General features: G+C 37.6%; 1 protein-coding gene across 1 annotated transcript in view; it reads left to right on the top strand.

Moving 5' to 3' along the window:
* The window catches only part of LOC150077598 (phospholipid-transporting ATPase ABCA1-like), a gene marked incomplete at its 3' end in the record, with an annotated part of 856,770 nt that overhangs the window by 660,724 nt on the left and 178,249 nt on the right, over positions 1 to 17,797 (top strand). Inside the window, exon 33 of the mRNA XM_090386943.1 lies at positions 10,234 to 10,417. Within this exon, the coding sequence (XP_090243069.1) occupies positions 10,234 to 10,417 (184 nt within the window). The remainder of the gene's footprint in view (positions 1 to 10,233; positions 10,418 to 17,797) is intronic.

Raw genomic sequence — 17,797 nt, 5'->3', positions numbered from 1 at the left:
AACAGAAGTCAAAGTAACAGGTCTGTAATTACCTGTGTTTCCATTTCATCCTCCTTTGTGGATTGGGGTCACATTTGCACATCTCCAGTCCATGGGTATCTTCCCTGAATCCAGGGAAGTTCTCATAATTATGGCTAAGGGTTTGCTTAATTCCTTTGCCGCCTCCTTTAATATAACTGGATAGATTTCATCCAACCCAGGTGCCTTTCTTGTGTTTATCTTCAACTATTTCTCCTCCCCTTTACTCTCGGTTATTACAAGATTATCTAGCTTACTGCCAGTGTTGAATTCACCTCTGGCATTTCCCTCAATCAATAACTCCTTATGTGTGAATGTCGATGCAAAATATTCATTTAATTTGTTAGCTACCTGAGCAGGATCATCAACAGTTGAACCATCAATATCAAGTGGACCAATCTGATTCATCCCCTTCCTTCTAGAGTTTACGTAAGTAAAGAACTCTTTACTGTTTTTCTTTGCATCCTTTGCCAAAGATTTCTTGTAATCTGCCTTCGCCTGCCTAACCTCCTTTGTAACTTGGTTAGAAAGGAGGTTAGGCAGGTGAACCAGCTTATATCTATCATAGGAGGTTAACAGAAGGAGGTTAACCAGCTTATATCTAGCATAGTCTTGTGTCACTGTTAATTTATATGTATCCCATGCATTTTTCTTCTCTGTCACATGTCTAATTAGTTCATTTGACATCCATTTAGGCCTAAATCTTCAACAATATTTCTTTGTTGGTATGAAAAGCCTAGTAGCTTCCAAGATTAATTCTTTGAATGCTTCCCATTTTGAATTTGCTGTTGGTAACATCATCAGTTGGTTCCACTATATAGAATTTAAATACTGTCTCAGACCACCATAGTCACCTTTACGAAAGCAAAAACCCTTCCCTTTACCCTTGATGGTAGTTGCCCCTTTGAGTAAATCCCACTTCAGCACACTGTGATCACTGCCACCTAGTGGTTGCTTTATCTGCAGATTCTTGATGAATGAAGAATCACTACTGATAATCAGATCAAGAGTATTAATCCCTCTAGTTGCCTCCCGAACATGCTGCTGTAGAAAACAATCATCCAATAAATCTACAAAAGCCTTGCTAGTGTTTGAGTGACCAACCCACAAATTCCAGTCAATATCTGGGAAATTAAAATCCCCCGTTATAAGACATTCTGATTTAGTGGCCCACTCTGTTTCTCTGCACAATTGCTTATTATACTCATCAGATTCATTAGGCCTATGACACACCTACTCTCATTTTTCCTTTCCCAGTGCTTATGTAACACCAAACAGACTCAACATTGCATTGTCCACCAACATCAATTGGATGCACTTCCTTAGATTTTACGTGTTTCTTTACTAGCAGCACAATCCCTCTTCCCTTCCTGTCCTGTCTATCCTTTCTGTACACATTGTACTCCCCAATTTGATGTTGTGTCACTTTTTACATCAATCCCTGTCCAACAGGCCATAAACTGCAAGAGGCTCCTCGAGAGTGACCCAAACCTTGCTAACAGAACATCACTGTCCACTGACGACATCTGTACTACCCTCAACCTGTGCTTGTCAGGCAGCATCTTTACCTTTGAGGATTCTGTATACCAGCAGGTACATGGAACTGCCATGGGTGCCCCTGTTAGTTCCATTCTGGCCAACATCGCCATGGAAGAATTGGAAGACATGGACGACAGAGCGATTCGCCTTGCTGAGACCGACCAGTCCGTAATCGCGGAATCATTTCAGGTCCACCCACCATGACCTCAATCCCAAGCATGACTACGGAATAATTGACCACTGCTGACACTTTCACCACCGCCTCTGGTTAGAGTCACTCGATATATTGTGTAATTCGAGAGCCATGAACCGTTGCAATGGCATGAGACTACACCCCTTCTTCGAGGCAACCGTTTTATGTCTAGATGAGCGCTGGAGAAAAAACTACAATTTAATGATTGATTAGCCTACCTCGTGCCCTCGCACGCTTCACTGCTCGCACAACTGTGTCCGTTAGAATAATTTTATCTTTAAAGTTTTCATTTCTGTTGAGAAAAAGGCACATTCAGCCTCAAAAGCTACAAGTATATATTTGTGATTAAAGATATTTTTTACTGATTAATTATTAATTATTAATTATTTATTAATTATTAATTACTAATTAATTATTTTTATTATCTATCCTATGGATTCCAGTACAACAGGCTCATTTATACTCAACAGGGTACCTGCCCACCCACTGATGAATAGGCCAACAAGCTTTGAAATGGTACCATACGGGTGGTGGTATCTGCCAAGAATAAGTAACATTAGTCTTCTCCACTGGTGAAGTGTTAATTATTGAAAGTAGTGCAATACCTCGGCCACTTGTTGTGAAGGTATTCACAATATCAGATATAATTAAACAATGCATTCATTGCTACCTGGGTAGTGGAAATGATGTATGTGCAGTACCCATGCATAAATCATCTCCTTCATACTCTTAACATTTAACCAAGAATATATTTTTAGATGTCATAAATTTCACCAAGTTGAAATCTTAACGGCATAACTGCTTTTATTCTATTTTTCCAACACATATTGCTCACAGATTTTAGAGGATTGGGTATGAGGTTATTACCACGTTGACCAAGATTTTTGCAGCTCTGGCGAATGCTAAGTTTTTATTTATATTTAGTCGTTTTATTGACTTAATTGTTATACTAAATTAATTTCTATAAGTAGCTTTATAGTTCTAGCCAAGCTCCATGGTTTATTTTTGAATTTAGATAGCGATTTTGAAAGTTAACACTTAGTGTCCGTAGATTTTACGTTCGTAACTTTCCGCCATTGTTATATGATACGGAATAGTGTAAGGTTTAATGTAAAACTAGATAGCGAAATACGTAGCACTGTATTAGAAATCTGTTAGATGAGTATAGTATTATCAATTAATCAGTAAAATTTATTAATCTTATTAAAGTTCATTGTTAATTCAATTGTACATAACGGAATTGAGCAGCAAAGCAGCATTTACAGAATAGCCAGAATGCTGTGGCTCACAGGAAAACAAAAGGTGGCAATTCTCCAACGCATCACAGTCTAAAACAATGTGTGAAATGTGAAATGTTTGCAGACCTGTCTAGAACAGGATGATATGATCTAGCCAAGGAGAATGTCTTTGTGTGTGTGCTAGGTACAGAGACTGTGAAGAAATTAGGAACCAACTCCGCGTTCTGGTGGGCGTCTATGGGAGTATGAGGTGTAGGGTAAATGCCCTCGAAGAAATTACTATGCGGGACCCATCAAGCTCTCATCTACCAAGCTCAATGCCGGAGCTCACTTTGCATCAGGCAACACAGCAGCAATTTCCAAGGTGGAATACAGTGGTCCCTCAGGAACATGTTATTGTCGGGGAGACGGGAAATGTATATTATGCAAAAAGGATAGGTGGAACAAGACCAGGGTAGGTCTGCCTGGATCAAAATTTGATGATGTTGTAGGGCAGATATCTTAAGAGACCACAAAGTGATCTCTTTTAAGGGCAAAATTAGCATTAGCATTAGTAGAGGCATTTGATGCAAGAAAGCAAGCTTATGCAGCATCAGCCAAAAAAAAAAAAAAAAAAAAACCACTTCCACTTCACCCCTCTGTTCGTTCAAAATACCTGTCCAGCTGAGCCTTAAACTTATTTAGGCTATCAACTTCCACGACAAGGGATGGAAGTCTGTTCCACCAACCAACCACCCGCTGGCTAAAGGCAAATTTCTGCACGTCTATCCTACATCTGTCTTTCCTCAATTTGAATTTATGCCCTATCAGGTGATTATTCTGAGCGAGAGGAAGAATCCCATCAGCATTGAGCATGCTCAAACCATTCAGGGCCTTATACACCTCTATCAGATCACCTCGCTGGTGCCTAGTCTCCAGACACTGTAATTTGCAAAACTTAAGCCTTTCTTCGTAAGAGCACCCCTTTGTTCCATTCACTAATCTTGTTGCCCTTCTCTGTTCTCATTCCAGCAGCTCTACATCCTTCTTGAAATGAGGCCTCCAGACCTGTATACAGTACTCAGGGTGTGGCTTGACCATTGCCTTATACAAGGGAATAATCATCTCCTTATCCCTGCTAGAAAAATTCCTATATATCATTGACAATACACCATGAGCTACCCTTGCAGCCCGTCTGCACTGCTCAGAGAACTTCATATCTGCCTGCACAACCACCCCCAGGTCCCTTTCATTCTCTACCACTGTCAGTGTAGTACCACAGAGTTGATACGTTGCTCTGGGGTTGCTGTTTCCCATGTGTAGTACTTTACATTTGTCAATGTTAAACTTCATTTGCCACCTCTCAGCCCATCTGCTCAACCTTTCCAGATCCTGTTGCAGCAGCATAGTGTCAGTAGTGTCCTTGACAACCCTGCCTACCTATGTATCGTCTGCAAACTTCGACATTAAGCTTGATATACCCTCATCAATATCATTTATGAATACAGAAAACAATAATGGACCAAACACTGAGCCCTCAGGGACTCCACTAATAACATTAGTCCACGACGAGCAGTGTCCATTGATTACCACTCTCTGTCTTCTCCCCCTCAGCCACCCCTTTATCCACAGCAGCAATTTGCCTCCAATGCCACACTGCTCCAATTTGTGCAGCAGTCTTCCATGTGCAACAGTATCAAAAGCCTTTCTAAGATCCAAGTATATAATATCAAAGTTATTCCCTGCATCCAGTTCCTTTGTGACTGCATCATAGTATCCAATCAAATTGGTCAGGCATGACTTCCCCTTAACAAAACCATGCTGTGCCCGAGCTATAGCTGAAGTCTTGTCTAAATGATCCTGCAGTGCTTCTTTAACTAGTGCCTCCATTAATTTTCCTGGAACAGAAGTTAAACTCACAGGTCTATAATTACTTGTGTCAGCCTTTGATCCTCCTTTGTGAATTGGGGTGACATTTGCACATCTCCAGTCTGTGGGTACCTCCTCTGAGTCCAAGGAAGCTCTCATAATTATGGCTAAGGGTTTGCTGCCTCCTTTAATATAACTGGATAGATCCCATCCACCCCGGGTGCCTTTCTTGTGTTTATCTTCAACAATTTCTCCTCCACTTTACTCTCAGTTATTACAAGATTCTCTAGCTTACTGCTAGAGTTGAATACACCTCTGTCTTTCCCCTTGCTAAATAACTCCTCATGTGTGAATGTTGATGCAAAATATTCATTTAGTTTGTTAGCTACCTGAGCAGGATCATCAACAGTTGACCCATCGATATCAAGTGGACCAATCTGATTCATCCCCTTCCTTCTAGAGTTTACATAAGTAAAGAACTCTTTGCTGTTTTTCTTTGCATCCCTTGCCAAAGATTTCTCGTAATCTGCCTTCGCCTGCCTAACCTCCTTTGTAACTTGGTTACAGATCAACTTGTATCTATCATAGGCTTCTGTGTCATGTGTTAATTTGTATGTATCCCATGCATGTTTCTTCTCTGCCATATGCCTCATCAGTTCATCTGACATCCATTTAGGCCGAAACCTTGAACAATATTTCTTAGTTGGTATGTAAAGCCTAGTAGCTTCCAAGATAAGTTCTTTGAATGCTTCCCATTTTGCATTTGCTGTTGGTAACATCATCAGTTGGTCCCACTGTATAGAATTTAAATACTGTCTCAGTCTATCATAGTCGCCTTTACGAAAGCAATAACCCTTCCCTTTACCCCTAATGGTAGTTACCTCTTTGAGTAAATCCCACTTCAGCACACTGTGATCACTGCCACCTAGTGGTTCATTTATCTGCAGATTCTTAATGCATGAAGAATCACTGCTGATAATCAAATCAAGAGTATTCCTCCCTCTAGTTGCCTCCCGAACATGCTGATGTAGAAAACAATCATCCAATAAATCCACAAAAGCCTTGCTAGTGTGTGAGTGACCAGCCCCCAAATTCCAGTCAATATCTGGGAAATTAAAATCTCCCGTTATAAGACTCTCTGATTTACTGGCCCACTCTATTTCCCTGTACAAAAGGTGATATTGTTTAACATGTCGACACTAATGACCTTAAGAGAAAGAGATCTGCAGATTTACTTAACAAGTACAGGTCAATGCTGAAAAAAGGTCGCGAGTTAGGGTTAAATTTGAATGTGTCTGCAATTCTGCCCAGACACGATAGGAGGGGAGTATATGATGAGAGCCTTGTAAATCAATTTGGCCCCGGAGAGATTGTTCAAGACTCAGGGTAGAATTTTTTTCAGCGTGGTCTCTGCTTGCTAACAGGAGGGACTGCTTCTACAGGGATGGGATACACTTAAATAGAAAAGGTGCAAGAATATTTGCTGATGCTATCCAAGCAGTGTTATGTGTGTCGGAAAACTACTGCTATCTGATTGGATACTATGATATGGTCACAAATGGACTGGATGCAAAAAATAATTTTGATATCATATACTTGGATTTCAGGAAAGCTTTTGATATTGTTGCACATGAAACAGGCACCTCCATAGCCAGGTGGGCAGGAACAGTAGTGCATAGCACACACTTCTTGATTAGACCGGGGTTCGAGCCCTTGCCCACCAAATACGGAGGATGCAGAAAGGTCAGGGAATGACCACCGCATATCCTCGGAGCAATATGGCCTTAGTTGCTAATGCTCCTAAAAACACAAAACAAATATCAAACAATAGCACATGGAAGACTGCTATACAAATTGGAGCAGTATGGCATTAAAGGCAAGTTACTGCAATGGATAAAGTGATGGTTGAGTGAGAAATGGAGACTGCTTGCCGTGGACTAATGTTATTAGCGTAGAATTGGGCCCAGCACCCCAAGTTTGGGTGCTGGGCCCATTGTTGTTTTGTATATTTATCAATGATACTGATGAAGGTATATCAGGCTTAATGTCCAAGTTTGCAGATGGTACAAAGGTTGGCAGGGTTGTTAATGACAGTAAAGAGAATATGCTACTGCAACAGGATCTAGAAAAGTTAGGTAGATGGGCTGAGAAGTGGCAACTGAAGTTTAACATTGACAAATGCAAAGTACTCCATATGGGTAGCAGTAATCCATGAGAAGTGTACCAACTGTGTTGTACTACACTCAGGGATGTGGAGAATGAAAAAGACTTGTGGGTAATTGTGCAGTCAGATATGAAGTTCTCTGAGCAGTGCAGACTGGCTGCCAGAGCAGGTCATGGAGTTTTGTCAATGATATATATGAATTTTGCTAGCAGAGACAAATAGATGATTATCCCTTTGTATAAAGCAATGGTCAGGCCACACCTTGAGTACTGTATACAGTACTATATTGCTAGAACAAGTAAGGAGGACAAGAAGATTGATGAGAGGAACAAAGGGGTGTGTGTGCTTACAAAGAAAGGCTTAAGTTCTGCAAGTTGCAACATCTGGAGACTAGGTACCTGCAAGGTGACCTGATTCAAGTGTATAAGGCCTTGAATGGTTTGAGCAGGCTCAATGCTGACGGGATACTTCCACTTGCTCAGATTAAGAACCTGAGGGGACATAGATTCAAATTGAGGAAAGAGAGTTGTAGAATAAATGTGCGGAAGTTTGCCTTTAGCCAGTGGGTAGTTGATTGCTGGAACAGACTTCCATCTGTTGTTGTGGAGTTTATAGCTTAAATTAATTTAAAGCTGAACTAGATAAACATTTGGAGTGACCGGATTGGTGAAATGGAAAGGTGGTTTGTTTTGTTTTTTTTTGGCTGATGCTGTATAAGCTTCCTTGCATCATATTCCTCAACTAATGCTAATCAATGGTAATGTTAATTTTGGAATATTTTCCATTAATTTTACCCAATTGTATGAGGAGGAAGAAAAGAAAGTGTATGTCTTGCACAATATCAAAAAATTGTACAATTTTTAAAGTGGGTTTTGCAGCATCATTGATTTCTAAATTTAAAGTATGAGAATGACACGGTACAAACACTGCACGACTTTTTGCATATTTGATAAGTTTTTGACGGTATATATATTTTCCACTCATACTGGAACTTCTGTCGTAACCTTGACCACCCTCGTGTTATTTAGTTTTAAGTCTGTTAAGATTACTGGAATAAATTATTTTATTTAATTTTGGGAATAAATCATTTAATACTACTGTACATAACCTCTTACCTGTTTTCATTAATTTGATGAAATCCCAAAAAAATGTTCCCTTATTTTTACGTCATTGCCAGAATATCCAACAAAATGTATGATACATGTTAATCGTTAAAAATGGCTAAATCAGGGATGTAATTTAGCATAATTGAGAAATACTTACTATTTTCAACTTTACCTAATATTTCTTTCCTTATTTTGTTAGCAATTAAAGAAATAATTTCATTCTGAAATTTACTCTTACCCAGATAATGTGACATATGGCTAATATTTTTTTTTAATGGAAAGGTGATCCATTTTGTACAGATCAAATTTAGCTTAAATTTCAATTACTTTAAAAAAATTACCATTATTGGGAACGTACAATTCACTTGAACCATGAAATGCAAGAGACTGTCCAGATAAATATTGAACACAAGCAAAAATTTGTTTCAAAATTTCAGTCCACCGATTTATTCCTAGTTCACACAATCGACATTGTTCTTTATCTACAGCTTGTTTTGTTAACATGGACTTCATTGTAAAGTATTTATTGTAATTAGAAATATGAGTAGAAGATATTTCATCGTTGCAATTAATACTAGCTTGCTTACAATCGGAAAAGCCAGTTGAACATAATTGAATATTTGTAGTTCCAAACATTTTACAATAAAAACAATACATATACATTGAAAGTGAATATAATAACCGGTCACGATTTATCTTTACATTGTTTTCTAATGTCTATGCATAATATACACTTGAAAATCATCCTTTTTCTTTCGAAGGAAATGAAACATTATTCACTTGTTCGTGTCCAATTTCCACCAACATGTCTATCCACTTTCTTGATAAAATTTTGGGCCAACGACCAGGATCCTTGATGGATTCTATGGGAATTTTTTCATCCAGTGCTTCTGATTTTTCACCTCCAACAGAAGAATAATTTTCTTACTCGACTATAGGGGTGGGGGTGTCCTATTACTTTATCATCATCAGAAATTTGCTCCGATTTATCACCTTTTTCTGCATGTGCAATAGTTGTAGTACTTTTGCAATACTTTAACATACTTCCTTCATGTTTTGTTTTTTCTTCCTTGTTCTTTTTTTATATTCTGCTCACTTAATATTTTCCTCTGAAATGTCTTACCTGGGTAATTAATCCAATAATTTTTTTAATTATTTCAAAAATTAATATTTAGTGTATTTTGCTCTAAGATATTTGAGTAATTTTAACGGACTCTTTTATTTAATGAATTAAAAACACTTACCTGTATTATTTGGACTAATCATAAAATTTTACTACTATTAAATTAATAAAAAGGTTAGCGATATAAACGCTTTTCTAAATGATAATATTCTGTGTTCTCATATGCGTATCTACTTGTCTCTTATTTTAGTCCCCATTGTATCCTCCTCTTGCACAAACACACGAGTACGTTGTCTATGACTTGGCACCACAATGATTTAGCATTAGCATTAGTAGAGGCATATGATGCAAGAAAGCAAGCTTATTCAGCATCAGCCAAAAAAAAAAAAAAAAATTTAATACGAATTCTGCACAAAGTATACATGTAACAATTGACACAATCATATGCAACATACTATTGATATTTTTTTTTTTTTTTTTATGAAAACCCCAAACACGAAAGGTATCAAAACCTATAGTACTTAGTACTGTGCATGGGTTGAAGGAGAAGTAGGGGAGAGGGGGATGCCAGAAACTTTGCTCTAGAGACTAAACATGGGTTTCACCACTTCAAGCCTCCAATAAGCAAAGTGGTGGTATTTAACCAGTTGATGAAAGTCATCTACCACCTACATATATAAATTGTATTCGCAGAGGCTAGTGCTGGTTTTCAATTTTTACGGTAATTGCTGCCCTTTCGATTCGCCATCTGTGTGTTGATCACGAATTCCCCTCATGGGAGCAACAATTCTTGCTTATACATATTCCTTTCGATATAAAATTAGTTTAAATTTGAAAAAGGATAAGAAAAATTCATAGACTAAGGACTTTATATTGTATATGAAGTTTTGGCTTGTACTTCTTTCCCCAGAATATGAATATGATATGGTATTATGTTTTTTAATGATTTTTCCCCAGAATGCGATTTTGGTAATAAAAATGTTTTTTTATTGATTTCCTTTTAGATATGGAGGCTTTACCTTTGGTTTTAAAAATCCAACTTCCAATGTGAATTTTACCATGATACACTATTTGATTCAAAAAGTAGTGGGCAGGTGGCTCTCCTCCGATCAGCTCACTGGAATACATGGAATACTAATCTCAATAGAAAAAAATCTACACAATTTGAAAGTGTTTGACAATGTAAAGGTATGTATCAGTACATTATCCATAAATATCATTTGAATACAATTTTTTAAATAAGAATATTTCAATAATTCTATTCTCGGACTTCATTTTTAACTACTATGAATTAAGGGATGGCTATCTGGTAGGAGACGAAGAGTAGTGGCCATTTGTAAATGGCCACTACTCCTCGTGGGCCAATGTGCTGAGTGGGTTCCACAGGGGTCAGTGTTTGGACTCTTACTGTTTTTTATACTTATTAATGATGTACATATTTCAAGTTTGCTGATAGTTCAAAGGTGGACACAGCAGTTACTGTGATGATAACTCCTGACAATAATCAGGGTGTATTACTTAAAGAGAAGCTAGATAAACTAAGCAGATTAATGTTTAGCAGTGATAAATGCAAGATACTGCACTTTGCTATTGATAATCCCAGAATAACATATCATTTGGATGGTATTAAACTCAAGGTAGTTGATACACAGCAATTTTGCCAGTAGGGACAAAGAGACATCCTGTTATAAGGCAATGTTTAGGCCACAACTGGAACATTGCATACAAGTTTGGAAACCCCATTTTATAAAGGAGTAGAGCTGTTGGAAAGGATGCAGAGAAGAACAACAAGGTTAGTTAGGGGCACAAAAAGAATATTCTTACCAAGAAAGACTGGATTTCTGTAAATTGCAGCTCTGGAAATGAGACATCATTTAGTTGGAATAAATTTTCATCTAGTGTTATGAAGCTCCAAACATTCTTGAATAAATTTAAAGATGGCTTTGACAAGTTGGGGGGTGTTATTTATTTATTTTTTTTTTTTTTTGGCTGGTTTTGTTGCATCATATTGTCAACTGTAATACTAAATATAGATTTTTAAATAAACTTTGTAACATGTGAACGTAATGTTCAAAAATATTTGGGTTTTCTTCTGTTGATGCTATGAAGAAGAATTTTTTATGCCTGCCAATTTTATTCAGTATCCACTTATTTGTTCCTTTGATCAATGTTAAAAATTCAGTGTTCTTCTGTAACACCACACTTCAAATGCCTCAATTTTCTTCTTGTCAATTCTTTTCAGATTCCATGCTTCACATCCATAAGTGGCAACTGGAAAAATTATCAAATCAATGATTCTCAGTTTCGTCTTTAGGGGCAGATCTTGATCTCTCCATAATTTAGTCAGCTCAGTACCCACCATTTTAGCAGTTGTCTGTCTTCTCCTTTACATCATTTGAGCAATCACCATTTTTATTTATTCTTAATTCTAAGTAATCAAATTCGTCAACTTCTTCGATACCTTGCCCATTAACCTTCACTCACTGGAACTGAGATTATCACCAATCACCATAATTTTGTTTTACTCATATTCAGAAACAATCCTTTTTTCTTACTTGCTTCACAAAATCTCCTCAGCATTTCTTTCAGATGATCCTTAGAATTGTAGATTAGCATAGTATCATCTGCATAACGAAGGTTGTTTATCTTCATTCCTCCAGTTTTGATTCCAGTGTCTAAATCTTCCAACGCTTCACTCATTTGACTAAAGATTGGAAAGGTGAGGTGACAAAATGCAACCCTGCCTGACACCTTTACCAATTTTGAATAAGTCTGTTTCCCATGTTAGTTCTTACAATTCTTTCCTGTTTCTGGTCTAGTAGCTTAATCAGCTGAATTATGTGGATTGGGAATCCCATATTAATCACAGTTTCTTGTGTTGAACACAATCAAATGCTTTTGAATAATCTGTAAAGTACAAAATGACTGGAACTTGGCATTTTTTAACAATCAGACATAGACTAAAGATTTGATCTCTGGTTTCTCTGCCCTTTCTGAAACCTGCTTGCCCTTCTGGCATTTCTTCCAAGTTTTCTTGAAATTCTGTTTAGTGTGATTTTAAGAAGAATTTTACTAGCATGAGAAATTGGGCTAATAGTCCTGTAATTTGAATAAACTTTCAGATCTCCTTTTTTTGGTAAGGGAATGAAAATTGATTTCTTCCAGTCTGATGGCCACTGTCCGGTCTCCGAAATCTTTACAATCATTTTATAAAAAAAATTGTGCCCTTTACACCTGTAGCTTTAATCGATTCTCCTGGGATTTCATCAATTTGAAGAAAAGTTACCAGATGACTTGCGTTGGAGCAGTATTCCTCAAGAAAGAGAATAAGACATTACAGTTCACAGTATCAAAATCTGAAGCAACATATAAGTAGATCAATTCAACCTAAGAGTTATAGCCTGAGTCTCTATAAAGTTAGTAAAAATGAGATGTGTAATAGTTGAGACCCCTTTATTTTAACGTAGTGCAACTGGTAGGATTTGGGAGATGAGTCTGAAGATATTTTTTTCTAATTAAGAAGAAAAGAAGAAATAGACATAGGTCTCTCTTAAGGTGAACAGGATTTTGAATTTTATGTAGGAAAAAGATGAGCTCTCAAGCTCTTGGGGAAGTAATTTTTACAAACATTTATAGATTTTTGCAAGAGGTTGTACCTAAGGGAGCGAGCAAATTTTAAAATAAAAATAGGAATCATATCTGGGGGCAGAAGTGCTACTCAGTAGGAGGCTGTTAATTGCATTCCTAGCTATTTCAGGGCTAATATAGACTGAATGGGGGTTACTGGGGGGGGGGGGATATTTTGTTACCAAGTCAAAGGAACAACTTCCACTTTGTCATTAGACCTACAGATAAAATCAGACTATTTCATAAGGTTGTCACAAAGTGAAGGTGTACGAGATTTCCTTGACAGAATTGTTTTAGGTGCATAAGTTCATATATTTCAAAATATTTTGCTTTTTTAAATTTCAAAGGATGACCTGACTTTAACATAATTACAGCCTAGATAAAAAATACTATCTTTTGTATCTTTAAGAGGCATTTGCTGATCTAAAACTCCATATAATCCTGCCCCAATTCACGATTCCTTAACACATTCGCCACCAAAACACAAACTTACATCAAAACAAACTGCAATTTTTGTGCCTTGCCGGGAGTACGCTTCCATTGAATTGCAGTCAATAAATGAACACTGTAAAAGGTACATGAAATAAATAACTGAGCAATATCAGCATACTGATTGAATCATGGGTTCTTGCATTCTGGGATTTTGCTTAATGTTAATCGCGGTGTCTAGAGAGCTCTATAAAAGCTTTATACTTGGTTCACAGTTTCATATGTTCTTCGCTTATGTTGAACTTATTTTATCTTTTTTTTATTATTATTATTAGCCATATGGTGCAAGGAAGCTGCTGCAAAGCCAAAAAAAAAATTTTTCTGAGTTACCCTGAGAGAGAGAGAGAGAGAGAGAGAGAGAAACTAGAAAGGAATCACCAAAAAAGAGAAAAATGATGATATCCAGCTCAGGACCCTGGATATCATCATTTTTCTCTTTCTTGGTGATTCCTTTCTAGTTTTGTCTCTCTCTCTCTCAGGGTAACTCAGAAAATTTTTTTTGGCTTGTGTGCAGCATAAGCCTCAGGCTTCCTTGCACCATATGGCTAATAATAGTCTAGTATATTCGACAAGAAGAAAATCTAAAATTTTTTAGAGATTATACTTGCTAAATTTTAATTCTTTAGTTTGTAAAAAACAAAACGTCATCCTTAGTGTGTCTACTGATAAAATTTTGTGTAAAAAGTGTTTTTCTATAAAAGTTTACCCTAATGTGTTGTTATTAGCATTAGTAGAGGCATTTGATGCAAGAAAGCAAGCTTATGCAGCATCAGCCAAAAAAAAACAAAAAAAAAACACTTCCACTTCACCCCTCTGTTCGTTCAAAATACCTGTCCAGCTGAGCCTTAAACTTATTTAGGCTATCAACTTCCACGACAAGGGATGGAAGTCTGTTCCACCAACCAACCACCCGCTGGCTAAAGGCAAATTTCCGCACGTCTATCCTACATCTGTCTTTCCTCAATTTGAATTTATGCCCTCTCAGGTAATTATTCTGAGCGAGAGGAAGAATCCCATCAGCATTGAGCATGCTCAAACCATTCAAGGCCTTATACACCTCTATCAGATCACCTGATAGAGGAATGAAGTGAAGTTATAATGGATCCGGACATCACAATTGAAAAAGAACAGGGATGGACAATAGTTTGAAGGTGATGACATTGAATCAGCTCTTTATAATATGTCATCTGATACTGAAATAGAATTCTATTCAAGTGATCGCCAATTCTGAATCTTATTCAGATGCATATTTGATTTTAGAATGCTACAAACAACAGATGCTGGTGTTACCTTGGAGTGATGATTCTTCACAGATGAAATCCATTTACTAAAAAATACTCCTTACTTGTTCCAGCACCCCACAGAAGCATCCCAAGGCACAAATAAAGGACCCCCGCAAATATAAGTGGCAGCAAATATGTTAATCAGGGAAGCTCATACCCCTAGGAGAGGCGAGGTTTCCTAAAATACACTTTTTTTTTTTGTTTCATTTTCAAGTCGTTATTAATATGTAGAATGAAATTTTAAACAACAAACCTTTTCAAAAATCAGTTTTCTAACCATGTAATTTCATTTTCAATCTTTGAAACTAGGATAAAAGAGGTGAGGTAGCAAGGCAAAATTGGAAGTGACTGAACAAACATAGTATAGTTCTCTTCCACCTGGCTTTTATTTATTTTATATTCACTTCTTTATCTAAAAAAGGAGTTACTTAAAACTCTCTGATACAGTGTAACGTCTTTATTATTAATAATAAAGATTAATTGATTCATCCTTTTTTTGCACAGCGTTGATAACTTTTCAGACAGAGGACTCTCAGTATCACAGCTTTCTGTGTTACAAGGCATAACTACAAATTCTGCTTCCTCCTATGAGATTATCAAACAAGTTTCCCTATCCCTTTTGTCTTTAACAACCATAACAACCACATCAAATTTCGTTTCCTCATTCTTCCTTGTATTTGCTACCTTGAGATTGAGGCAGAAGGGGCATTCTTAATACTGCTTTATTCAAGTGAACACAGCTCCTCTTCTTATCACACCCAAAACACTTGCACCTTTCATTACTTGTGACCCAGGCCCCAGGCATTATTGTGATCGAGCAATTCTTTGAGCTATTTATAGAGCATTTTTTCACCGTGACAGTTCTTGTTAATTTGGAAATTTTTTCTTACGTTTAAAGTAATTTATTGTTAACTTACTCTTACGAATTGTAGTAAGTTACAGAAAGGAAAACCACCTTTCTTTTTTTCTTTCCTTAAAACTAACAAACTAACTTATACCGCTTGGTCACTCTAGTGGCACTGCTCCTGCCTCCCCGCGGGGCCGGTAACCTTGGCAGAAAAAGTTCTTAGTCAAGTTCTAAAAGGAGCTAACATGGGTCACGAAGACCATTATCCATCTGTTGAGCCTCAACCTGTTCAAGGACAGACCAGACTGACTTTGACACTTCCCATCCTAAGAGACAAAGAACAGAAGGATCCAAAAAGGAATCACCACTGTTTCTTATTATACATTCTCAAACAAGTCAACTGATAGGTGCACTTTCTCCATTTCTTATGTAGAAATGTCTCGAAAATGCTGCTGGACCACTTAAAATGGTGAAGAGACTCCGCTCCGGAGATCTACTTATAGAGACTGAAAAGTAGGCACTCTGAAGCCCTACTAAGAATCTCAAAATTTGCAAATATTTCTGTCACAGTAACTCCACATCCACCCTAAATTCATCCAAAGGAGTGCTGTCTGAGTGGGACTTAATAAATGTTACTGAAGAGGAATTATTCCAAGAGCACAAGACCAAAAAAGTTGTACAGGCAAAGCGAATTAAAATCAAAAAAGATGGTGAACTGGTTCCGACACGCACTGTTATACTGACCTTTTCAACACCAATCCTTCCAGCTACACTTAAGGCTGGATATGATATCTGAACTGCCATATCTGACCTTATATCCCAAATCCCCTCAGGTGCTTCAAGTACCAAAAATTTGGCCATGCTCAAACAGTGTGTAGAGGGGTTTCAGTGTGCCCAAACTGTGGATCCAAGGAACACACACACACACACACACACACACACACACACACACACACACACACACACACACACACACACACACACACAGACTTGTGTGTATGTGTTCATGAACAAATCATGAACACAATATGGCCCAAGAGGCCCTTGGGCCATATTGTGCCTGTTCATGATTTGTTTGTCACTATGATCACAGTCTATTATACAGATTTATGTGCTTCAAATAATTAAACAGTTCCTCGAAATTTGCTTCATTGCCAAGAATATGAAATAAGGTTAAAGGTTCCTGTAAGTTGGACAGGATGCTAAAGCTTGATTTTCTGACTGTTGAAAGTTGGGGACATTCTATGAGGATGTGTTTTATTGTTAGCTGCAACTGACAAAAGAACCACTGAGGAGGATTCTCTCCCATAAGCAAAAACAGGTGAGTTGGATGTGAATGACTGATGCGGAGCCTTGCTAGAATCACTTCTTGTCCTGCTTCTCCTGGAACTGGATGTCCACAGTTGTGGCTCTTTTTTTATCTGCAGCAGTTTATTATTGGTTTGAGTTTTCCAAAGGAGAGACCATTGTTTCCTGCATGTTGTTTTAATGACAGATTTGTGATCGGTGTAGGGAACTTTTAGTTGTCTGGAAGATCCAGAGTCGGGATGTTTTGCAGCAGCATCCGCATGTTCATTGCCTGAGATGCCAACATGACAGGGATCCAACAGAAGGTAACTTTCTGATTGACTGTTTGATAGTGAAATAACTTAGATCGGATCTCTTTAAGAATGGGGTGAGAGGGAGAAAAAATAGATTGAATGGCAGTGATTGCGCTTAAGGAGTCTGTATATATCAAGGATTCCTTGATGTGGTACTTGTTTATATTATCTAAATCCAGTTTTATTGCGAATAATTCTGCAGTATAGATACTGCATTCAGTGGAAAGAGACACAGCTACTGAGAAGGTGGAAGAAACTTCTGCAGCACCTACAGCTGTATCTGTTTTGGAGCCATCAGTATAGATATGTACTTTTCCTGAGTTTTCCAAGGAATGCGATTTATGGAGCTGTTGAAAATTTGTATTAGCCAGGGATGTCTTCCTCCATCTTAAAAAGAAATTGTCACAGAGGTACGAATTCAGTCCAGGGAGGTTCAGGAGTACCAAGGTCTTGGAAGACATTCTGAAAATTAATGTTCCAACTGATCATGAGCTCTTGCAGTCGAAGCCCTGCGGGGCCACACAGAGACTGCCAAGCACAAACACCAGTATGTCCAAACTGTAAGGGTAACCATCCAGCTTACAAAAAAGTGTGAAACCTGGAAAACAGGAAAGAAGATACAGAAATACAAAATAGAAAACAAAGTGACTTACCAAGAAGCAAGGAAACAAGTTTTGCTCACTGTACCAAAATTCACATATGCAGCTGCAACACAAAAATA

The sequence above is a fragment of the Mastigoproctus giganteus genome, chromosome 12, assembly GCF_048544385.1.
Source record: "Mastigoproctus giganteus isolate SK-2022 chromosome 12, ASM4854438v1, whole genome shotgun sequence".
NCBI classification, from domain to species: domain Eukaryota; kingdom Metazoa; phylum Arthropoda; class Arachnida; order Uropygi; family Thelyphonidae; genus Mastigoproctus; species Mastigoproctus giganteus.
Note: the sequence above shows the minus strand (reverse complement) of the source record. Positions and strands in the feature narration are given on the sequence as shown.